Source organism: Schistocerca americana, chromosome 6 (assembly GCF_021461395.2).
Source record: "Schistocerca americana isolate TAMUIC-IGC-003095 chromosome 6, iqSchAmer2.1, whole genome shotgun sequence".
Lineage (NCBI taxonomy): Eukaryota > Metazoa > Arthropoda > Insecta > Orthoptera > Acrididae > Schistocerca > Schistocerca americana.
In genome coordinates this window covers 3817240-3843712 of record NC_060124.1, presented here as the reverse complement: position 1 = coordinate 3843712, position 26473 = coordinate 3817240, and the positions used below count along the sequence as shown (strand labels likewise).

General features: G+C 42.8%; 1 protein-coding gene across 1 annotated transcript in view; it reads left to right on the top strand.

Annotated features, from left to right (window-relative positions):
• LOC124619652 (gastrin/cholecystokinin type B receptor-like) overlaps nt 1-26473 on the top strand; it is a 238035-nt gene that overhangs the window by 76675 nt on the left and 134887 nt on the right. Inside the window, exons 3-4 of the mRNA XM_047146184.1 lie at nt 12259-12374; nt 23685-23948. Coding sequence (XP_047002140.1) covers nt 12259-12374; nt 23685-23948 — 380 coding nt within the window. The remainder of the gene's footprint in view (nt 1-12258; nt 12375-23684; nt 23949-26473) is intronic.

Below are 26473 nucleotides of genomic sequence, written 5' to 3'. Positions count from 1 at the left end.
TGTTGCGTGTTCTTAAAGCGGGCGTTCGGGCATCTCTTAGTAGTTGCTACATACGCCTGACAGAATTTGCAAGGGCTTTTGAATAATTCCGCCGTGGCACGCGTGGGCAAAAAAAGGGTTCAAAAGGCTCTGAGCACTAAGGGACTTCACATCTGAGGTCATTACCTCCCTAGAACTTAGAACTACTTAAACTTAACTAACCTAAGGACATCACACACATCCATGCCCGAGGCAGGATTCGAACCTGCGACCGTAGCGGGCGTGCGGTTCAAGACTGTAGCGCCTAGAACCGCTCGGCCACTCCGGCCGGCCAAGCGTGGGCAGTATTTAAACACAGTAATAAGGCACCTTTGTTGGTAGTTTTTAATCACCGTCTTCGTGTCATGATGATGATGTCTGTGACTCTCTTGAAGATTGGGAGAAAGACTTTCGCCTTAACTGTTACTCCAATGATAAACGCACAGTCGAGGAATTCACTGGAGATAGCACATGTTCAGCGTGGGGAGTGGAATCGATCTATTCCCTTTCAGAGAACACTACCCACGACTTGCCTCAGGAGATTTAATGATACCAGGAAAAGGCCATAACCGGGTGGGTGGACGATTAATTAAAAGTGAATCAACCGGAAGCGAGTAGCATTATGATAGTCACAGATCCCTCCCTCTCGAAATGAAATTACGATCACTGTCTGGTCTTTTATAGATTATAATTAGCTGAGAATAACACAATATATTCTAGCAGGATTGAGTTGATTTACTGAAAATACGACACTGTTCAATCCGATGAGTTTCTTGCAACAGTGCCTGATGCGATGATTGTAAAAAACTACGAATTTTTTAGAATAGTGAATAAAATGTAGTTTTAAAGGATTCATTCCATCTCTAATTCACTCGATGACGCCAAATTCTGCAAACCAGCTAAAGAGAACATTTGGATTATCTTCGTATTTCTCTTTTGAAAACGAAAAACAAACGTGCTCCCCCAACGCTTAAACTTTACACATCCTTGGTATGCATGTTACCCAAGTCTTCCCTAGTTATCCACGTGACAGCTACAACAGCAGAGATGGATAAGCGATGATTAGTCTCTCGATGAAAGTCCATGTATTTCCGATATGAAAGATATCCATAGAATTTAAGAGAACACATAAGGAGGAATTCATAACATTGTCACTAAAACTGCTATAGCTATTTTCCTGAGATCATTTCCTGCAAGAAAAAAATCATGTTTCTCTTAAAGATCTCTGCACTATCATTGCAACCAGTTTGAACTTAAAGATGTTCAAGACACACTTCAAATGAACAGCACATTTTTAGTCAATTTACAGAAGACAAAGCTATACCAGTAGTTGTCCAGAAACAGATATTGAATGAAAACTGCGAACGTTGTGTGGTGTAGGGCTTCGATGGGAGATTCTCTGGACACATCATGGCATTATGCTACTCTGACGAAGATCCTGACATCTGTTAAACCAATACTAAGTAAGTTTATGCAATATGCTTCTTACAATTCACATACATATATAGCCAAGGTCTAAAGATTTATTGTATCCATAATATTGTAGGCTTATGAAGAAGACAAACTAAGCAGTCAAGCACAATAAAAATATATTTAAATGTGATGCCTGGAGCTTATCGTAAATATATTTACTGTTGTTGTTGTTGTCGTCTTCAGTCCTGAGACTGGTTTGATGCAGCTCTCCATGCTACTCTATCCTGTGCCAGTTTCTTCATCTCCCGGTACCTAATGCAACCTACATCCTTCTGAATCCTCTTAGTGTATTCATCTCTTGATCTCCCTCTACGATTTTTACCCCCCACGCTGCCCTCCAATGCTAAATTTGTGATCCCTTGATGCCTCAGAACATGTCCTACCAACCGGTCCCTTCTTCTCGTGAAGTTGTGCCACAAACTCCTCTTCTCACCAATTCTGTTCAATACCTCCTCATTAGTTATATGATTTACCCACCTAATCTTCAGCATTCTGCTGTAGCACCACATTTCGATAGCTTCTATTCTCTTCCTGTCCAAACTATTAATGGTCCATGCTTCACTTCCATACATGGCCACACTCCATACACATACTTTCAGAAACGACTTCCTGACACTTAAATCTATACTCGATGTTAACAAATTTCTCTTCTTCAGAACCGCTTTCCTTGCCATTGCCAGTCTACATTTTATATCCTCTCTACTTAGACCATCATCAGTTATTTTGCTCCCCAAATAGTAAAACTCCTTTACTACTTTAAGTGTCTCATTTCCTGATCTAATTCCCTCAGCATCACCTGACTTAATTCGACTACGTTCCATTATCCTCGTTTTGCTTTTGTTGATGTTATATCCTCCTTTCAAGACACTGTCCATTCCGTTCAACTGCTCTTCCAAGTCCTTTGCTGTCACTCACAGAATTACAATGTCATCGGCGAACCTCAAAGTTTTTATTTCTTCTCCATGGATTTTAATACCTACTCCGAATTTTTCTTTTGTTTCCTTTACGGCTTGCTCAATATACAGATTGAATAACATTGGGGAGAGGCTACAACCCTGTCTCACACCCTTCCCAACCACTGCTTCCCTTTCATGCCCCTCGACTCTTATAACTGCCATCTGGTTTCTGTACAAATTGTAAATAGCCTTTCGCTGCCTGTTTTCTACCCCTGCCACCTTTAGAATTTGAAAGAGAGTATTCCAGTCAACATTGTCAAAAGCTTTCTCTAAGTCTACAAATGCTAGAAACGTAGGTTTGCCTTTCCTTAATCTTTCTTCTAAGATAAGTCGTAAGGTCAGTATTGCCTCACATCTTCCAATATTTCTACGGAATCCAAACTGATCTTCCCCGAGGTCGGCTTCTACCAGCTTTTCCATTCGTCTGTAAAGAATTCGCGTTAGTATTTTGCAGCTGTGACTTATTAAACTGATAGTTCGGTAATTTTCACATCTGTCAACACCTGCTTTCTTAGGGATTGGAATTACTATATTCTTCTTGAAGTCTGAGGGTACTTCGCCTGTCTCATACATCTTGCTCACCAGATGGTAGAGTTTTGTCAGGACTGGCTCTCCCAGGGCCGTCAGTAGTTCTAATGGAATGTTGTCTACTCCCGGGGCCTTGTTTCGGCTCAGGTCTTTCAGTGCTCTGTCAAACTCTTCACGCAGTATCGTTTCTCCCATTTCATCTTCATCTACATTCTCTTCCATTTCTATAACATTGTCCTCAAGTACATTGCCCTTGTATAGACCTTCTATATACTCCTTCCACCTTTCTGCTTTCCCTTCTTTGGTTAGGACTGGGTTTCCATCTGAGCTCTTGATATTCATACAAGTGGTTCTCTTTTCTCCAAAGGTGTCTTTAATTTTCGTGTAGGCAGAATCTATCTTACCCCTAGTGAGATAAGCCTCTACATCCTTACATTTGTCCTCTAGCCATGCCTGCTTAGCCATTTTGCACTTTCTGTCAATCTCATTTTTGAGACGTTTGTATTCCTTTTTGCCTACTTCATTTACTGCGTTTTTATGTTTCCTCCTTTCATCAATTAAATTCAGTATTTCTTCTGTTACCCAAGGATTTCTACTAGCCCTCGTATTTTTACCTACTTGATCCTCTGCTGCCTCCACTACTTCATCCCTCAGAGCTACCCATTCTTCTTCTACTGTACTTCTTTCCCTCACTGCTGTCAATTGTTCCCTTATGCTCTCCCTGAAACTCTGCACAACCTCTGGTTTAGTCAGTTTATTCAGGTCCCATCTCCTTAAATTCCCACCTTTTTGCAGTTTCTTCAATTTTAATCTGCAGTTCATAACAAATAGATTGTGGTCAGAGGCCACATCTGCCCCTGGAAATGTCTTACAATATAAAACCTGGTTCCTAAATCTCTGTCTTACCATTATATAATTTATCTGATACCTTTTAGTATCTCCAGGATTCTTCCATATATACAACCTTCTTTTATGGTTCTTGATCCAAGTGTTAGCTATGATTAAGTTATGCTCTGTGCAAAATTCTAACAGACGGGTTCCCCTTTCATTTCTTACCCCCAATCCATATTCAACTACTATGTTTCCTTCTCTCCCTTTTCCTACACTCGAATTCCAGTCACCCATGACTATTAAATTTTCGTCTCCCTTCACTACCTGAATAATTTCTTTTATCTCGTCATACATTTCATCTATTTCTTCATCATCTGCAGAGCTAGTTGGCATATAAACTTGTACTACTGTAGAAGGCGTGGGCTTCGTGTCTATCTTGGCCACAATTATGCGTTCACTATGATGTTTGTAGTAACTTAGCCGCACTCCTATTTTTTTATTCATTATTAAACCTACTCCTGCATTACCCCTATTTCATTTTGTATTTATAACCCTGTATTCATCTGACCCAAAGTCTTGTTCCTCCTGCCACCGAACTTCACTAATTCCAACTATATCTAGCTTTAACCTATCCATTTCCCTTTTTAAATTTTCTAACCTACCTGCCCGATTAAGGGATCTGACATTCCACGCTCCGATCCGTAGAACGCCGGTTTTCTTTCTCCTGATAACAACGTCCTCTCGAGTAGTCCCAGCCCGGAGATCGGAATGGGGGACTATTTTACCTCCGGAATATTTTACCCAAGAGGACGCCATCATCATTTGACCATACAGTAAAGCTGCATGTCCTCGGGAAAAATTACGGCTGTAATTTCCCCTCGCTTTGAGCCGTTCGCAGTACCAGCACAGCAAGGCCGTTTTGGTTATTGTTACAAGGCCAGATCACTCAATCATCCAGACTGTTGCCCCTGCAACTACTGAAAAGGCTACTGCTCCTCTTCAGGAACCACGCGTTTGTCTGGCCTCTCAACAGATACCCCTCCGTTGTGGTTGCACCTACGGTACGGCCATCTGTATCGCTGAGGCACTACAGTTGCTTAAAACTACAACCAGAATAAAATAATAAAATAGGACATCTTTCTTTTGAAAACGCTTCGTGGCTCCCATCTGTCTTATCCTCTGGACGAATGGAGGCAAACAGTGTGTTCCCCAACCAAACGAAGCCTCGCATCAACAGCGGGCCACACCCAGTACTGACGGTCCGCATCGCCACTGACTTGCTGCCTCCACGCTACCCTCTCAGGCACAGTACTGTTGAGCTCCCTCCTGCATGTTTTCTCTTAGGCTGGAGGATTCCAGCGGCCATTTGCTCCTTGGCTGTCTAAGACCGATCTGTGATCGTCCATCCTGTATCACAGCCAGCCGGCAGATCCTGGGTCAGCCCCCACTGGTATCAAAGAAGCTCTGCAGTCACGCCAATGCCTGACTCCCAGCGAAGAACCGCACACTTGTCAGCTGCTTCTCGCGGTGACCGGGCGCTAACTTTCTTACAGTGTGGCCGATTCCGTTCCGGCCGTGCAATTCGTCTCCACCACTGCGACAACCCCATGGACAAGCCACGGCGATGCAAAACTGGCGTGCCGTGCAAGGCGGCGAGCGCCACACGGACACTTGTCAGCCAGTGCCATTGCCAACAACGTGCTTGAGACTCGCCACAACTGTTCTCCATTGTCACAGGAAACCTAGGAGTGGCGCTGCGTTCGTCAGGTCACCAACACATAAGCTCTCTGGCGTGACAGGCGCGAACTGCTGGGTGAGGCAGGAACTCAGGCTTGCCGTGAAACACCTATTTCACGGCACAACAAGACAAACAGTCATTAAAAATGTCCATGTGATAGTAGCAGAGAAGCACAATATGTCAGTACTCATGCGCCAGGGTTAGCTGTCTCTTGTGTTGCAAAACGTAGCACATAAAAACGGGATTCCCATACTTCGGGTTCTGTTGCTGATATAAAGGTAGGATCAATTATTTTGGAAATCGTTTGGGTTAAGAACCATTTGTATACTGAACAGAAGGATCCTCGTACTATAAATATGTTACAATGCAACGTCGACATTTAAATCTTACGCACTTACACCAACTGAGGAAAAGAAAGCAAATCGGCTGGATCTTCCTGCATCACATTTGATTTACGGTACGTCTTAAAGAGCTTATGGAGACGGTATCAAATCATGGGCGGTTCCTGAGAAAACCCGGAGAATATGGTTCCTAGGTCCAAAACTGAACCCCGGATTCCGAGACTGCTACACACTCCAAACGTCTGAAATTTTAACGATATATTCTTAAGATCACTATCTCCAACAGACTAAAATCTTCTAATAACTTAATAGGTTTCCGAGATACAGAGGTTCAGAGTAACCCTACTTGTACACGTAAAACACGCACGTAGAGTCCTATGGGAGGCGAAAACATTATAAAGGACGTAGCACGGAAAAATATGATGTAAAGCGTCTTCGTTATCATCAGAACGATTCTGGAAACCCCCTTTTGTTGTTGTAGTACTGAAACACGTGGAAAAAGTTTTGTACACATAAAATTTCTTCTGAGCTGTAAAATTATGTAGTCCTGTGTTATTTTACCAGCCCATAAAATTCTATCCATATGAGTGACGTCCCCTGCTTTTGCAGCGAATAGAAGGTAACCAGTGGAAAAATGTCCCCATTTATTAAAAGACTGACTGAAAAGTTGGGTACCAGCAGCGTCACCGTCTTCAAAAATTTTTCCATGTATTTTGTCATGGTTACATATTCGCACTTTTGAATGTTTAGAGAGAAGAAATCATTGATAGTAGGAAAGAGATGGAAGAGTCATAAATACTGTAATATAGTAGACAGTGGTTGTGGTATAGGAAGTGTGTAGGAGACAATGGCCGTAAATGAGGAAGAGAATGACAAAGTGTCAGTGGATCATAGTTGGCAGTGACAAAGCAGTGCTAGGAAAAGAGCGAAGGAGGCAGTGCTATTGAGAGAGGACTAAACAGAAGGAGACAGTGAATGTGGGTGAGGGCTGGTTATAATGAAAGACAGAGTTATTACAATGGCAGCGAAGAGGGTAGTATGAAGGAATGAATGAGAAAGTAGCTGTAAAACAAAGAGAGAGATTGTCACAATGAGAGTGACCAGTATTTGTAGGACAAAACAAAGGAGACTCTGGCTCTGAGACAGGTGACACTAATAGTGAGACAAAAAGGTAATGACATTGAGTTGGGCTGTATGAGACTGTGAGGCTGGAAAATGGGTATGGATGTGTGTGAGCAACTAAAGTGAACAGCGATGGACTTGTGGGAATAATTTGTATAGGTATTGGCCGGCCGGGGTGGACGAACGGTTCTAGGCGCTCCAGTCTGGAGTCCTTAGTTTTTTTCTTTTTGGTCATCAGTCTACTGACTGGTTTGATGCGGCCCGCCACGAATTCCTTTCCTGTGCTAACCTCTTCATCTCAGAGTAGCACTTGCAACCTACGTCCTCAATCATTTGCTTGACGTATTCCAATCTCTGTCTTCCTCTACAGTTTTTTCCCTCTACAGCTCCCTCTAGTACCATGGAAGCCATTCCCTCATGTTTTAGCAGATGTCCTATCATCCTGTCCCTTCTCCTTATCAGTGATTTCCACCTATTCCTTTCCTCTCCGATTCTGCGTAGAACCTCCTCATTCCTTACCTTATCACTCCACCTAATTTTCAACATTCGTCTATAGCACCACATCTCAAATGCTTCGATTCTCTTCTTTTCCGGTTTTCCCACAGTCCATGTATCACTACTATACAATGCTGTACTCCAGACGTACATCCTCACAAATTTCTTCCTCAAATTAAGGCCGGTATTTGATATTAGTAGACTTCTCTTGGCCAGAAATGCCTTTTTTGCCATAGCGAGTCTGTTTTGACGTCCTCCTTGCTCCGTCCGTCATTGGTTATTTTACTGCCTAGGTAGCAAAATTCCTTAACTTCATTGACTTCGTGACCATCAATTCTGATGTTAAGTTTCTCGCTGTTCTCATTTCTACTACTTCTCATTACCTTCGTCTTTCTCCGATTTACTCTCAAACCGTTCTGTGTACTCATTAGACTGTTCATTCCGTTCAGCAGATCATTTAATTCTTCTTCACTTTCACTCAGGATAGCAATGTCATCAGCGAATCGTACCATTGATATCCCTTCACCTTGTATTTTAATTCCACTCCTGAACCTTTCTTTTATTTCCATCATTGCTTCTCCAATGTACAGATTGAAGAGTAGGGGCGAAAGGCTACATCCTTGTCTTACACCCTTCTTAATACGAGCACTTCGTTCTTTATCGTCCACTCTTATTATTCCCTCTTGGTTGTTGTACATATTGTATATGACCCGTCTCTCCCTATAGCTTACCCCCACTTTTTTTCAGAATCTCGAACAGCTTGCACCATTTTATACTGTCGAACGCCTTTTCCAGGTCGACAAATCCTACGAAAGTGTCTCGATTTTTCTTTAGCCTTGCTTCCATTATTAGCCGTAACGTCAGAATTGCCTCTCTCGTCCCTTTACTTTTCCTAAAGCCAAACTGATCGTCACCTAGCGCATTCTCAATTTTCTTTTCCATTCTTCTGTGTATTATTCTTGCAAGCAGTTTCGATGCATGAGATGTTAAGCTGATTGTGCGATAATTCTCGCACTTGTCAGCTCTTGCCGTCTTCGGAATTGTGTGGATGATGCTTTTCCGAAAGTCAGATGGTATTTCGCCAGACTCATATATTCTACACACCAACGTGAATAGTCGTTTTGTTGCCACTTCCCCCAATGATTTTAGAAATTCTGATGGAATGTTATCTATCCCTTCTGCCTTATTTGACCGTAAGTCCTCCAAAGCTCTTTTAAATTCAGAGTCTAATACTGGATCCCCTATCCCTTCTAAATCGACTCCTGTTTCTTCTTCTATCACATCAGACAAATCTTCACCCTCATAGAGGCTTTCAATGTATTCTTTCCACCTATCTGCTCTCTCCTCTGCATTTAACAGTGGAATTCCCGTTGCACTCTTAATGTTACCACCGTTGCTTTTAATGTCACTAAAGGTTGTTTTGACTTTCCTGTATGCTGAGTCTGTCCTTCCGACAATCATATCTTTTTCGATGTCTCCACATTTTTCCTGCAGCCATTTCGTCTTAGCTTCCCTGCACTTCCTATTTATTTCATTCCTCGGTGACTTGTATTTCTGTATACTTGATTTCCCCGGAACATGTTTGTACTTCCTCCTTTCATCAATCAACTGAAGTATTTCTTCTGTTACCCATGGTTTCTTCGCAGCTACCTTCTTTGTACCTATGTTTTCCTTCCCTACTTCTGTGATGGCCCTTTTTAGAGATATCCATTCCTCTTCAACTGTACTGTCTACTGCGCTATTCCTTATTGCTGTATCTATAGCGTTAGAGAACTTCAAACGTATCTCGCCATTCCTTAGTACTTCCGTATCCCACTTCTTTGCGTATTGATTCTTCCTGACTAATGTCTTAAACTTCAGCCTCCTCTTCATCACTACTATATTGTGGTCTGAGTCTATATCTGCTCCTGGGTACGCCTTACAATCCAGTATCTGATTTCGGAATCTCTGTCTGACCATGATGTAATCTAATTGAAAACTTCCAGTATCTCCCGGCTTTTTCCAAGTATACCTCCTCCTCTTGTGATTCTTGAACAGGGTATTCGCTATTACTAGCTGCAACTTGTTACAGAACTCAATTAGTCTTTCTACTCTTTCATTTCTTGTCGCAAGCCCATATTCTCCTGTAACCTTTTCTTCTACTCCTTCCCCTACAACTGCATTCCAGTCGCCCATGACATTTAGATTTTCGTCCCCCTTTACATACTGCATTACGCTTTCAATATCCTCATACACTCTCTCTATCTGTTCATCTTCAGCTTGCGACGTCGGCATGTATACCTGAACTATCGTTGTCGGTGTTGGTCTGCTGTCGATTCTGATTAGAACAACCCGGTCACTGAACTGTTCACAGTAACACACCCTCTGCCCTACCTTCCTATTCATAACGAATCCTACACCTGTTATACCATTTTCTGCTGCTGTTGATATTACCCGATACTCATCTGACCAGAAATCCTTGTCTTCCTTCCACTTCACTTCACTGACCCCTACTATATCTAGATTGAGCCTTTGCATTTCCCTTTTCAGATTTTCTAGTTTCCCTACCACGTTCAAGCTTCTGACATTCCACGCCCCGACTCGTAGAACGTTATCCTTTCGCAGATTATTCAATCCTTTTCTCATGGTAACCTCCTCCTTGGCAGTCCCCTCCCGGAGATCAGAATGGAGGACTATTCAGGAATCTTTTGCCAATGGAGAGACACTTCTTCAATTACAGGCCACATGTCCTGTGGATACACGTTACGTGTCTTTAATGCAGTGGTTTTCATTGCCTTCTGCATCCTCATGTCGTTGATCATTGTTGATTCATCCGCCTTTAGGGGCAATTTCCCACCCCTATGACAAGAGAGTGCTCTGAACCTCTATCCGCTCCTCCGCCCTCTTTGACAAGGCCGTTGGCAGAATGAGGCTGACTTCTTATGCCGGAAGTCTTCGGCCGCCAATGCTGATTATTTATCAAAATTTAGGCAGTGGCGGGGATCGAACCCGGGTCTGAAGACGTTTTGGTTATGAATCAAAGACGCCACCCCTTGACCAGTTTAGTTAGGTCCAAGTAGTTGTAAGACCTAGGGGACTGATGACCTCAGAAGTTAAGTCCCATAGTGCTCAGAGCCATTTGAACCATTTTTTTGTATAGGTACTGCGGAAGGTAGAATCAGGCAGCTGGAACCACCATTTTCAGTCAGTCTTTTAATAAACAGGAGCATATTTCTCTTTTTTGTGGTCCGATAGGAGCCTTTTTCCGCCAATAATCTACCTACTGAAGAACTAACTGCAACAAAGACACGCGTTTGATTCGCTAGTAGTTAAAGTTTCATGATGAGAAAATGGTGACTTTTATATCAGGGATATATATACCCTTGGTATGTACTGTCGATGGCTGCTCTGTGGTAGTCAATGCCACGCTTTCCACATCTACGTATTTGACAGTTTATTTGATGCCTTCTACGAGGATTGCCCAGAAAGTAATTCATCGCACTTTCTTTCTTCAACAATTCTTTATTGAACATAATGAGAATTATACACACTAAAGTATGGTGTATTATCTAGACACCCTATTTTTCCACGTAATCCCCATCCCGTTCGATGGCCTCCCTGCAGAGCGAAATAAGGGCGCGTATGCCCTGTCGGTACCAACCCTTGTCCTGGCGACGGACCCAGTGCTTCACTGTGTGAACTTCCTTTGTTGACTGACAAGTGCATCAGCAACTGCCGAGTCGCAATATGTCTGTCCTCGCTAATTACATCATCAGGTCGCTGCAACATGTCAAGTGTGACAGCCGTGTATGGGACTCCCTGACCGCTGCAAATCGCGGTGGAGCTCAACCGAACCGCCTTCTGCTAACCTCACCCTACGTGCCCTGCGACTTCTGGAGACAGCAGATGGTGTATAGACTTTGCACAAGCGTTTGTGAGTGTTCCCCACGGTTGCTTTCTCTGCAGTCAGAAATTCAATGACGGCACGTTACTTGTAACGTACACCACCATCCTGCAATTACGCTATCTGCCGGAAGTGACGGAAACCTGCCGCGCTCACTCAAGAGACTTCAAGTAATACATCCGCAATTTTTTAATTTTGTAGCATTGTTTTTGGCTCAGAAAAAAATGCGGTCCATTAGTTTCTGGGAAACCCTCGCATAAACCCCACAGATAGCGGGTTCTGAGACGTTTGTATCGAGTTGTTTCTATTATCTATTTTTTTGTGAAAACGTCCACTGTGATATAACTGCAGACATAATGCTTTCAAGCTACAAAACCATTCGACCAATTCGACAATGTAATCAAAGGAGACCAGGGCGCTTAACTGATGTAATTATTTATATCTCTGAGTCAACTGCAATTCACTTTCGTGCCATCTGCAACGGGGAGTCAAAAATTTTTAGTGTGATAGTTGTTATATTCGCTACATATATCGCTGTCTATCTTTCTGATAGTGGGTTCCGTTGTTCAAGGTCCAAATTACCGGTCGAAACACCGTTGTACAATGGCTTGTATTATCGCATTAAATATTACAGCCCGCTTCTCTTTATTTCTCAATGACCGTGGAAAAGCTGCTGAAATGCAAAGAACAAAAGGAATGTTGTTCTATCCTCCCAAAAACTGCTTTACACCTAATCATCTTTATTCTCATAACAAAGGGATTGGAATTGAAGTGGATAACAAAGAGAAGCATAAACATGAAAAATTGTTGAATTTATGTCTTTTGACTCCATTAGAGAATTACCACAGTTGCAGGTTTTGTCGTTTTTCGCAGGTGTGGCCGTGGGCGCCAGCGTGTTCACCATCACAGCCATGAGCATCGACCGCTACCTGGCCATCAGACACCCTATGGCTTTCCGGAAGATATTCAACCGGCGGACCACGATCGCAGTAAGTCAAATCTTAAACATTAATTCTGTTTGCGCATTATGAAACACAGTTAAGGAAAAAGTATATACATCACATTGATGGCCATAAGTTGCTACTTTATTGAGTTGACAAATCCTTGCACACCTTTCACATTTACGTATTCCGTGGTTTTCCTAAATCGCTTAAGGCTGAAATACTTCGTCTGCATCTACATCTGCATGACTGCAATTCCTCTGGCAGAGTGTTAATCGAACCATCTTCATCCTACGTCTCTACCGTCCCACTCTTGAACAGCGTGCAGGTAAAACGAACATTAAAATCATTCCTTGCGAGCTGTGATTTTTCTTTTTTTATTACAGTAATGACTTTGGCCTCTGAAGGCAGGTGCCAACAAAATATTTTTGGATTCGAAGGAGAAAGTTAGTGATTGAAACTTGGTGAAAAGATGCCCATCTCGCGTAGTATATCTGCGGCATTCTCTCACCTATTTCGGGACAGTACAAAACGAGTTGCCATTCATTGAACTTTTTCGATATCCTTCGCTAATCCTATACGACGCGGATCCAACACAGCGTAGCAATATTCGAAAAGAGGCAAACAAGTATACGGTAGGCAGCCTCTTTAGTAGGTCTGTTGCATTTTGTGAACGTTCTGCAAATATGTCTTTGATCAGCTTCCCCCACAACATTATATATGCAATCTTTCCAGGTCAAGTCATTCACTGATATAATCCCTAAGAATTTAACTGTCGTGTTACCGAAATTTTGTGGATTCATTTCAGGGCTCTCCAAAGCACTGCGTGTGTGACAATGTGAAACGTAACTGAATCTGAAATTAATGAAGATCAGGCATACCCTTGAGTTCCAGCACCGAATTAAATGCGCGCTGTAGAATTACTTACCTTAGTCATGGTCTTTGAGTAGCGTCCTTCTTGAGTAAGCAAACCGTTCTCGGACACGGCCTGGGACACCGCCACTGTTTCAATTTAGAGAAAAAGCAGTCAGCAGTAGCGGCCTAAGACTTACGCAATAAGAAGTTACCCTCAGACGAACAGAGTGTCAGGGAACACTCTTGGCCCTTGGGACGGGAAACTGCCTCTAAAATGCGGAAGAATCATCAATGACCAATGGTATGAGGATGGAAAAGGTAATGGAAGCCACTGCATTGAAGATGTATGATATGTACCAATAGGACATGTGACACCTAATCGAAAAGTGTCGCCGGCTGCTGTGGCCGAGCGGTTGTAGGCGCTTCAGTCCGGAATCGCGCGACTGCTACTGTCGCTGGTTCGAATCCTGTCTCGGTCATGGATGTCTGTGATGTCCTTAGGTTAGTTAGGTTTAAGTAGTTCTAAGTTCTAGGGGACTGATGAAATCAGATGTTAAGTCCCTTAGTGCTCAGAGCCATTTTTTAAAAAAAGCGCCAAGATGATCCATTGGCAAATGATTCCTAAGTAGTCCTCCATTTGGATTTCCGGGTGGGTACTACCAAATGGAGAGGTAATAATTTCCACAGTGAAACTCTTTCTCGGAATCTGCCAGAAAACCCAAAGAGATTCTGGTCATACATAAAGCACACCACTAGCAAGAGGCAATCAGAGCCTTTACTGGGCGATAACAATGGTGAAAACACTCATGACAGTGTCACTAAAGCGGAATTATTAAACATCGTTTTCTGAAACTCATTCACCAAAGAAGACGAAATAAATATTCCTGAATTCCAATCAAGAACAACTGCCATGGTGAGAAACATAGAAGTTGATATCCTCGGGTTAGCAAAGCAGCTTAAATCACTTAATAAAGGCAAGGCAGGCGGTCCAGATTGTATACCAGTCAGGTTCCTTTCAGAGTACGCTGATACAATAGCTCCATATTTAGCAATTGTATACAACCGCTCCCTCACAGAAAGCTCCGTTCCTAAAGACTGGAAAATTGCTCAGGTCACACCTATACTCAAAAAGTGACATAGGAGCAATCCGCTGAATTACAGGCTCATATCACTAACGTCGATTTGCAGTAGGGTTTTGGAACATGTGTTCGAACATTATGAATTACCTGGAAGAAAGCGATTTATTGACACATAGCACGGATTCAGAAAATATCGTTCTTGCGAGATACAACTAGCTCTTTATACTCATGAAGTAATGAGTGCTATCGACAGGGGATATCAAATCGATTCCATATTTTTAGACTCCCAGAAGGCTTTCGACACCGTTCCTCACAAGCGTCTTCTAACCATACTGCGTCCCTATGGAATATTGCCTCATTTGTGCGACTGGATTCGTGATTTCCTGTCAGAAAGGTCATAGTTCGTAGTAACAGACGGCAAGTCATGGAGTAAAACAGAAGTAATATCTGGCGCTCCTCAAGGAAGTGCTATAGGGCCTCTATTATTCCTGAGCTATATTAACGAGGGCATAAGAGACAATATGAGTAGTCGTCTTAGATTGTTTGCAGTTGATGCTGCCGTTTACCGCCTTGTAAAGTCATCAGATGACCAAAACGAATGGCAGAATGATTTAGATAAGATATCTGTATGTTGCAAAAAGTGGAAATTGACTCTGAATAAAGAAAAGTGTGGAGTTATTCACTTGAGTACTAAAATATATCCCCGAAATTTCGATTACGTGATAAGTCACAATAATCTTGAGACTCTAAATTTAACTAAATACTTAGGGATTACAATTACAAACAACTGAAACTGGAACTATCACATAGATAATGTTGTCGGTAGAGCAAACCAAAGACAGCGATTCATTGGCAGAACACTTAGAAGTGTGCTACAGGTCTACTAAAGAGACTGCTTACACCGCGCTTGTCCGACCTATTCTGGAGTATTGCTGTGCGGTGTGGGAACCGCATCAGGTGGGAATGGCGGATGACATAGAAAATGTTCAAAGAAAGGCAGCTCGTTTTGTGTTATCGCGAAATAGGGGAGATAATGCCACATACATGGTACGTGAATTGGAGTGGCTATCATTAAAACAACGGTGTGTTTAGTTGCGACGGGATGTTCTCATCAAATTTCAATCACCAGTTTACTCCTCACTTTGTCCCCACTTCTGCTGATTAAAACATTCTGTGGGCACCCACCTACATAAGGAGAAATGATCATCACTATAAAATAATTGAAGTCAGGGCTCGCACAGAAAAAATTAAGTCCGAGCTTCTCCCGCGCGCCGTTCGAGAGTGGAACAGTGATCGACAGCTTGAAGGTTCCTCATCGAACCCTGTCCCAGGCACTTTATTATGAATAGTAGAGTAATCACGTACATGTAGATGTAGTGACCTACGAGAAAAAAACTAAATAACCAACTAAAGGGTAGCGTACTGCGAGTCGGAGCATCGAATGTCAGAAGTTTGAACGTGATAGGGAAGATTGATAATCTGAAAATAGAAGTGCCGAGGCACAGTCTAGATATAGAGTGGATCAGTGAAGTGAAATGGAAAGAAGGCCAGATGAATATATGGTAATTTCAACAGCAGTAGGAAGTTATGTAATGGGAGTAGGATTCGTTATGCGTAGGACGGCAGGGCAGAAAGTGAGAGGGTTGTTTTCATCAGACTCGACAGCAAACCAATATCGACAACAATAGTTCAGATACACAAGCCGACGTCGCAAGCAGAGGATAAGGATATAGAGAAACGAAATGTAATTCAGGACGTAATGGGAGGTGAGTATCTATTAGTCATGGAAAGGGGAAGAAGACATGGCTACGGGAGAATACGATTTTGGTGGTAGAAATGAGATATGAGAAAGACTTGTTGAGTTCTGTAATAATCTTCAACCACTAATAGTCAATACTCTGTTAATTAAAACAGGTGGAGGCACACTTGGAAAAGGCCGGGATGTACTGAAGGATTTCAATCAGATTACATCACTATCAGGCAAAGATTCCGAAATCAGATATTGAATTGAAACGCGTACACAGAATCGGATATAGATTCAGATCACAATTTAGAAGTGATGAATGGTAAGCTGAAGTTTAAAAGACTAGTCAGGAAGAATCAATGCGCCGAGAAGTAGGATACGTTTCTAACAAGGAACAAAGAGACGCTTGAACTTCTCTGAGGACGTAGATACTTAGATACTAAAAGCTCAGTAGGCAGTTCAGCTGAAAGCAATGGACATCTACAAAAAATGCTATCACAGGCTCTAGGAAGAAAAGTGTATTTACAAGGAAAGCAACAGTGAAGAAACAATGGGGAACAGAAGAAATACTTCAACTGATCGACGAAAGAAGGAAGTACAAGAATGTTCGGGGAAAGTCAGGAATAAAGAAATGAATGTCACTTAGGAATTAATTATAAAGGAGGTGGCGGGAAGCTATGGCGAAGTGGCTACAGAAAAAAATTGATGAAACAGAAAAAGATATCGTTGTCGGAGAGACTGACTTTGCATATAGAAAATTCAAAACAACCTAACAAACTTCGGTGGCATTCAGATCCATGGCGATAACAATACGAATGCAATGCGTGTGTCAAATGAAACGATTCTAAGAAAAATAGGGACATGCTATTGACAAAGTCATGTAATATACAATATGAGGGAACAGTGAGTGTGGAAGTCTATGACCTAATGGAGTGTATGACAGGGATGGATGTAGTCTTTCGCTCCTACTGTTCAATCTATACATCGAGGAAGCAGTGACTGAAATAGAACAAAGTTTCAAGAATGAGACTAAAATTCAAGATGAAAGGATGTCAGTGATAAGATTTGCTGATGACATTGCTATCGTTGTGAAAGTGAAGAAGAATTACATGATCCTCTGAATGGAATGAAGAGTCTGATGAGTGCAGAATATGGATTGAGAGTAAATCTAGACAAGACTCAAGTAATGAGAAGTAACAGAACAGAGAACAGCAAGAAATTTAACATCATAAATTGGTGATCACAAATGAGACGAATTAAGGAATTCTGCTACAGAGGCAGCAAAGAAACCCATGACGGACGGAGCAAGGAGAACAATAAAAGCAGTCTACCTCTGATGAAAATAGTCTTCCTAGCCAAAACAAGTATGCTACTATCAATACTAATTTGAGGAAGAAATTTATGCGTATGTATATTTCGAGCACAGCATTGAATGGTAATGTGACATGGACTCTGGGAAAACCGCAACAGAAGAGAATCGAAACGTTTTTCAGGTGTGGTGCTACAGAAAAAGCTTGAAAAATTGATGGACTGAAAGGATAAGGAATGATGAAGCACTCAACAGAATCGGCGAGGAAAATAATACATCGAAAGAAGAAGGGACAGAATGATAGGACATCTGTTACAACATATCTAGGAACTATAGAGAGTGAAAACTGTAGAGGAAGAGAGTCTGGAATACATCCAGCAAATAATAACGAAGGGTGCAAGTGGTACTCAGAGATGAAAAGGTTGGTACAGGAGACGAATTCGTGACGGGTGAATCTGAAGGTGAGAACTGTTGCAATATTTATCATTTAAAGGCAATGGTTGTGATAATAAACTCAGTGTTTCAGCAACACTATGATTTATTGTAAAAACACATGAACTACGCAAATGTGTACCTTAGCATAAAGTGTTACCGCGCATTTTAGGTTTGAGGAGGTTGCTGTGCCATAAGCGCAAAGTAGGGCGACTCCGATGTGGAGAAATAAGCACCTACATGTAGACAAGGTATCAGTGTGACATGTCTTTCCCACGTGAGTGCGGTAAATGCGGAAATGTGAACTATGCTGACGTTATTACCAAATCAATACGCCTACGTCCCTTGAGCGCATGGTTACAGATGACGAAAGCTAGCGCGTCCACTGGTAACAGGAGTCGAAATCATCGACCATCCACAATCTTCTCCCCCAAGAAGATCAAGAGACAGCAATCTGCTGGAAAGGTGATGTTTATCCTAATCTTTGATTGCCGGGGCCAGTTGCTTATTGATTTCGAAGAACTTGGTGGGGCCATCACAGGGGAACGGTACTGCACAACATTATACAGAACTACGACGTTCAGTTAAGGCGAACCATCCATGAAAACTGCTACAAGGAGTACTGCTTCTCCATGATAACGCTCGTCCCTATGTCGGAAATGTCGTAACGCAGAAGTTACGCCAAGAGGACGGCACCCGAGCACCGGCCCTGTACTAATAATATGTCCCCTTGCGATATCTGTCAGACGAGGACGTACGGCAGGCAGCTATTTATCCGCGCAGCAGAGCACGGTTTTTTTTATTAAATGGGTGTCTTCAGCCATGTGGATCGGTAGGATTTTTGTCTCACTGCTCACAGCGATCCTGCCTAATTCGCATATCGATTCTGGTCTTTATGGCCTTAAAATGGCTCTGAGCACTATGGGACTTAACATCTGTGGTCATCAGTCTCCTAGAACTTAGAACTACTTAAACCTAACTAACCTAAGAACATCACACACATCCATGCCCGAGGCAGGATTCGAACCTGCGACCGTAGCGGTCGCGCGGTTCCAGACTGAAGCGCCTAGAACCGCTCGGCCACACCGGCCGGCTTTATGGCCTTAGAACCGAACGTTTTTGATCGGCGCATATATGAGAAATGCGAAATAAAGGTCTGGATTGGCAAAGTTACCGAAAAAGATGGAGTTGCATAATATATCGGGTTTAGTTCTGTGAAATAGTTACAGTAGCTTGTCTATGATGATCACAGTGGTTGTTTGATTTTTTTAATTAGAGGTGGAGCCCCTCCACGCTAACACCGGCATGGTCGCCAACTCAAAAGGTCTGCTGCAATCTCTGCATATGAGTTAGTTTTCACTAATGTGAGGTGTCGCAGGATGTGGGTACTACGATGTTTGCGTACGTCTGGTTAAGGTTAACCATTAATACGCGCCCATCTGGAGAAAGATTGGGTCGAAAGTCGAACGAAGGGTAGCGGTTTGAAGGGCAGAGGAAAAAAGTGCCAAGGCAAGAGCCAAGGGAAAAAAACCTCTGCGACAGTTAGGTCGGGTAGTTAGAGCAATAGCGGATGTCTTACTGACTGCGACAGGTTATGCAAGGGTAGGCTTTGTTAGTAGTGGGTATCATGCATGTCGATTCCTTTGTAGTTGTGAGGTGCTGTTACTCGGCGGCTGGCGCTGGGTGCCGGTGTTGATCTCTCGGTCGGCGTCGGCATAACTGTAACAGTTAGGTTCATCCTCGTTTTGTGTCCGATAGGTCATACATCAGATGCACAGTGAAGGGTGATGTTGGCGAGTTGTTTGTGCGTTAGTGGACGAGCTCGTCGGTTTCCCTGCTGTAGGCTGTTGTGTCGGATTTAATGGCAGCTGGCACAACCAGTCAACGCTGCTGATGTGCTGGGGCTCGCCGACGTTTGTCGCTTGTTGGTGTATGGCAGCTTTCGATAGGTTGTTATGCCCTAGCTAGCAGTGTCTTTGGCCGCTTATGCTTCCACCTATAATTGTTGTGGGTGTTTGGAACCAACATCCAAGAATTTTAAAGATCTGAAGATCAGGAGTCAATGCTGGCTATCCTGCAGTTGAACTACAGTACTCTAGATTTCCCTAAAATGACAAAGCTGTAAGCGATGCTTTCCATAATCTTCAGTGTACTGTGAGCAGAGAGGCGAGACAGCGACTCTGTGACTTGAGAGCTGAGCTGCAACTTAGCCTCCGTCACCTGTCCGTGACTTCTGCCCTGAAACTCCACCAACTTCCGTGTCTCTTCACCCTCTACGACCGACTCTCTGCATCTCTCCGCTTTTCCCCTCTCCTCCCAGCAGTCTACTCCTGTCTTCCACCAATTCTCTCAATGTTGCTACAGCTCACCAATTACGTAATTCTTTGTTTGACAATATTTTGTGCTCAGGAATGCCAAAACGTCAACAAGTCAATGAATCGAATTTCTTCTCCACTTTTGTAACTGGCTTCCCACTGAGTGTCACGTCATGATGTTACTAATAACACTCCAGTCTGTGTTCGTTAGGCGAACAGCTAGCCCCACATTACAGGTCCTGTGAAATTCTAAAGAGCTCAATACAAATCTAGTGGCCAACGCTGCTCCAGTAAGTACGTCAGTGCTGTACTGTCAAGTTGCTAGGAAAGCCAGGAGGCATTTATCCCTCTACGTATATCATTTAACAAGCTCCTAGCACCCACCACGTGCCAAGAGAGTTCTGTCTTGGCCACTTGACAACCGCCCTCCATGTGTCAGAGTGACTTCTATCCCCCGGATCCATCTACGCCTGCACATTCAACTGGGCCTCACAGTGCGTCCCCTGTCATAGCCTGAGCACTCCTCAATTCCAGATTTAGCCCATAAAGCAAATCTGTGAACCCAGAACAATACTAAACTACAAGAGATTAAGACGAGGAAGTGAAATCGTCTCAAACAATCACTGTGATATCATGACTCCAAATACACTAATGAAACTCTTATCCATAAGTATAATTAAAGGTGAACAAGCTAGCTAGAGGGTTTGCGACATTCACACTTTTTATTGTTTTGTATAGTCAACTGCCACATTTTTCATAATACAGATATTTTGTCTAAATCATTTCGCAATTGGTTTCTATCATCTGATGACAGTATGAGTCAGCAAATGACACCATCATCTCCAAAAAGTCTAAGAGGGTTGCTCAGATGTCACCTAAATCTTGGTACAGTAACTTGGCCGGCCGCGGTGACCGTGCGGTTCTAGGCGCTCAGTCCGGAGCCACGGGACTGCTATGGTCGCAGGTTCGAATCCTGCCTCGGGCATGGATGTGTGTGATGTCCTTAGGTTAGTTAGGTTTAAGTAGTTCTAAGTTCTAGGGGACTGATGACCTCAGATGTTAAGTCCCATAGTGCTCAAAGCCATTTGAACCATTTGAACTGTAACTTGTCTATGATGATCACAGTGATTGTTTGGAACCAACATGCAAGAATTTTAAGGATCTTGGGAAGCACCAAGTATCACTTCTCTTATATTTTGAGTCTTTCCATCAATTACCAGGAATACAGTCGGACAGCTGAGACGATTACTCTGCTGGCACACAGTTTCACTAGAATTCACTTCCTTCGAAAGGAGAATGCTCATTTAGTCCTCCAGCCTTTATTAGCTTTTCGACGATTTCAAATTCAACCATAGCCTCCTATTCATCCCTCCCTTATAATTTTCCTTGCTGCAATAATAGGTGAAGTCTGTCCCTTCTTCCTCTCTAGCTGTAATGTTGAACTGTAAAACTGTTTGCAGCCTTAGCTGACGCCCAGCCGCTCATCCAACTCTGGGCCCTGCCACTCTGTTATAGATGATCATGGAGCTGTGGTTGGGAGACGCTGCTGCACGCCTCATCGCTGGCAGAGGTGGTGCGCAGGTAATGCAGCACTGAGACCAGCAACTCTGCCTCATGCGATCATGGTGCTGTGGCTGGCCACGTGGCCTTTAACCCTCCTCTCGTTGGAGCTGTGTTCTTTCTCACTGGTTGATGCCCAGCTATTCTTGCTACTGTGAGCCCAGCCACTCTGGTACAGTTGATCATGAAGGTGTGGTTTGTGGTACTAGCGTTCACCACCCTACCTCTACTGTTGGACGCCTGCTCATTTGATTGGATGATGACCTGATACTCCCTCCAATCTGAGAGTTGCTTCACTATTATAGGTGACTGTGTTGCTGTCGCTGGCGGTGCTGGCCATTATCTCACTGCTGCTGTGCATCGATTCACTGGCTGATTTGATGCTCAGCTACTCCTGCTACTGGGAAATTAGTCACTCTGTCACAGGTAGAGTTGTAAAACTACCGTTCCATCACAGACTATCGTATGTAAACGTAGACTACGGTATTTTTGCGATTAGCTTTGGCCAGCTAAGGGCATAACCGCGTTACACATATGTTAGGTGTGTTGCATATGTATTGGGCGTTATCTCTTTTCGATTGCCTTGTTTGGTTATGCGATCAGTTCTTACTAGCTTTCCCTAGAAACTTTTAGCAGTGAACCATCTAGATCTGAATGAAGGTATATAAAGGACTGCATAAGCTATATAACATTTTTGTTCCACGTATTTGTACTTCTTTCTGTTGCATGAAAGTAAAAAATGTATCAAAATTGAGATTATCAGTGTTCAATTCAGGCTTTATTTCAATATTTTTGCTTTGTAACGTGATACAGAAAGATGTTGAAATAAAAAATTCAGTTTTATCACATAGCACTGGAACACACAGTTGCCTTAAAAAAGAAAGAAAGGAAAAAGATAAAATTTAAAGCAAATTGCTAAACAATGTGCTACTGAGTAAAAAACGTGGGCGTGTAAAACGGACCTGCATCTTAGTGCTTTGATTACATAAATGTGTTAAGTTACGCATCAATTGGTCTTTATTACGTAGAAAGTGCAATTTATATTTTGCAAGGATACAAAAGACGCAGTGGAATAACTCTGAACGATGTGCAGATTTAATTATGTACAAAAAAACAAAAAACAAAGAGAAGTAGTCGTGTCCCAGTTTCTCTCTGACACATTCATTTATGTTTCTTTCCTTACCAATGCTACCAATATTATAGGTAATCCGACCATTTACTGTGTCATTTATGTATGCTCCAAAACTACCGAACCTTACTTTTGGTAGAGCACAACTCTAATTTCAGGTGAACATGATGTTTCGGATGACAGCGCTACCCATCATCTCGTCGCTGCTGTGCGTGTAACCATTTGCTACTTCTTTAAATTTGAATCTTGCCACTCAGTTACAGGTGATCGCGGTTCTATGGCTGATGGCACTGGTCACCCTTTCAACGCTGCTCCGCCCTTACTCTCTAGCTGTGGGAACGCCCGACTACTACATCCACCGCGAAGCTGGCAACACTGTAATAGCTGGTCATTATCTCACTGCTACTGTGTGTGTCTAATCGCTAGCCGAGGTGGTGCGCAGATACTTGTGCTACTGTGAAATTAGCCACACTGTTGTAGGAGATTGTGATGTTGCGGATGGCAGCGCTGGCCATTGTCTCGTCGCTGCTGTGCCTTCACTCACGGGCTTGGCTGATGTACGGCTACTTCTTCCAATGAGAATATTGTTACACTATAACAGGTGATGGTTGTGGCTCAAATGGTTCAAATGGCTCTGAGCACTATGGGACTCAACCTCTGAGGTCATCAGTCCCCTAGAACTTAGAACTACTTAAACCTAACCAATCTAAGGACATCACACACATCCATGCCCGAGGCAGGATTCGAACCTGCGGCCGTTGCGGTCGCACGGTTCCAGACTGAAGCGCCTAGAACCGCTCGGCCACAGCGGCCGGCGACGGTTGCGCTGCGGGTGGCTGCACTGGACATCCCCTGGCCGCCGCCGTGTGCCTGCTCGCCGGCTGCGGCGGCTCCCAGCCACTCGCGCCGCTGTGAGCGTTGCCTCTGGTTTGCAGGTGATCGTGGTGCTGTGGCTGGCGGCGCTGGCCATCTTCTCGCCACTGCTGCGCGCCTACTCGCTGGCAGAGGTCGCGTCCGGCTACGCGTTCTGCTACGAGAGCTGGCACGACAGCGAGAGGCGCGGCGCCAGTCTCGCCTTCTTCGTGCTGGTCTACGCCGTGCCTGGCAGCATCGTCGTCATGGCGTACTCGCTGATGGGGCGACGCCTCTGCGCCATCAGCCCCCCCTTCTCCGAGGACAGCATGGCGTCCACCAAACAGGTCAGCTGCTCCCGACACTCACTCTGAACAGATCAGCATCACGTAGTAGGGTTGCTATTAAACCGATACTTTAAATACGTGAAGCGGACATTTTGAACCACTCCACGACTTCAATTCACTCCATCATATTATGTTACACAGAGTGTTTCCGTTGCATAACTATTAGAATGTTCCTTAGAAAAGCAGAAGCTGACCGACAGCAAAGGGTAGTGTAGAATGTGTAAGAAATAACAAGAAACTTTGCTTCCATTGAGAAGATACCTACAATTAGAGCTATTAAAGAAATATATATATATATATATATATATATATATATATATATATATATAAATATATATATATATATATATATATATATATATATATATATGTGTGTGTGTGTGTGTGTGTGTGTGCTCTCAATTATCTTGTAGAGAAATTAATAGAAATTTATGCTTCGTATTCAATATTGGCCCCACAAATTTGTACCATGAATAGGGTAACCGGTAGCCTATTATAAATTATATGAGAAATAGCCAAGTGAAAACCGAACACCTGCCACAATGGGACGATTCAATGGTACCACTCAAAAGGAATCACCGCACGTATTAAGACATTAACCCCGATGGCAGTTGCGGTTGTGAACCCGTCAGCAGCCGACTGCTTTCCACGAAACACGTACTGATAGTCTCGTCTCCCAGTGAGATAAAGGTCTTAATGCGCGTAGCGATTAAAATCGGACAATCCCACGGCCCCGTTGAGTCGGATGTTTGGTTTTCATTTGTCTGCGTCTTATGCCTGAAGAATTCAGTTGGTATGTTTCTCTGGATGCTGATGAGCTCTACTTCGATTATATCCCATTCGCCTGTTTATGTTAGACAGTTTTATATTACCTCAAATGCATTTATTTACACTGTCGGCAGCAATAATTCTACCATGCTTAATCGCGCGTCACCATTGTCTCTATACTTTATTGTCAGGACTGGGGTTGAATGATACGCTCACGTTAAAAAATGTTAAAGAATACATATCTAAAGAAATAAATAAGATTAGCCTGCAAATCAGAGAGCGGAAGCCGGTAAGGTAGTAACAATTCGTTACTTTAACAATCTAATAACGATATGTACAGACAAATGCCAGATTAGCTCAGTATTTCAGTATGGAGTAGATACTAACCTAATGGATCAGATATGAATGAACCCATAACAGATCATAAAAATTTCAACACAGATGGTTCCTATCGGCCTTACAGCCCTGCCTTCGGAATGACTTTGTGAGGACAGGGAATAGAAATGAATCTATCACGATTCAGAAAAGTTAATTAAGTGGATGTATGAATTAGTATTAATTTTGCATTTGAATTTGAATTCCAGAATCGTTCCAGCTATTTATCCATCCATCTGAGGCATTGGACAGTGGCAGAAAAAGCCTCTCTCGGAACCAGCACAATATACAAGTTTTACATGGCAGTACACAGTTTGGTAGCTCGTCCCAGACTGACTCTTGTTCCACCTTTTCTACCTACGTCAACCACAATTTGCGCGTGCTACACAGTTCCGTTCCCGAGGGGAACCACTACACCTTTTATATACCAAAGAACTAAGAACCCTATGTGAGGATCAGCAGTTTACATAACAGCAACCAAATAAATTAAATAAAACAGAACATTTGTACATATTGACATTTCTACAAAAAATTATTCACACAGAAATTACAATTATATGTAGTAAGTTTTGTTCCCTCCAAACGGGACAAAGAATTTAAATGACAGATACACTACATTACATAGACTCAAACCACGATATCAAAGTTTTAACAAAGAAAGAAGTATACAATTTCATGTTATCGATTCAAACACATTTGCAGATACTCAATGTTATAACATTAAACCAAAGCAAAAAAGCAAACTTAATCCGTACACCATTAGAGGTATGGTGTTACAACTACCGTACAGAGCTGTGCTCCAACTGTATATTCTTAAAAATTCCTTCCTCAAATTAAAGCCAATTTTTTAGACTAGTAGACTTCTCTCGGCCAGTAACGCACTCTTGGTCTGTACTAGACTTCTTTTGGTATCCCCTTTCCTTTGTGAGTCCGTCTTCATGAGTCAGTGCTTAGAAGGCAACCATGTTCCTCAAATTCGTTTACTCCGTATTCACCAAATTTTATGTTAAGATTCCCGTTGTTCTCATTTCTGATACTTCTCATTACTTTCGTCTTTTTTTTTTTTTTTTTTTGGTTCACTCCCAGTCCTTATTCAGTGTTCATTGGGCTGTTCATTCATATAGCACATTCTGTAATTCTAAAATATTCTGTACTCATTGGACTGTTGAGTTCATATAATACTTCTAATTTTTCTTCACCCGCACTGACTATAGCAATATCAGTGAATTTTATCAATACCCTTTCACCAGGACTTCTTCACGCTACAATTCGAATCAGACTCATATTTTGTCTAATTATTTTGAGTTCTCCCTAGTGTTACTATCCTGGACAGAAGAGAAAAATTGAGCTCGTATTGCTCTCCAAGGGCGTCTCCACACATC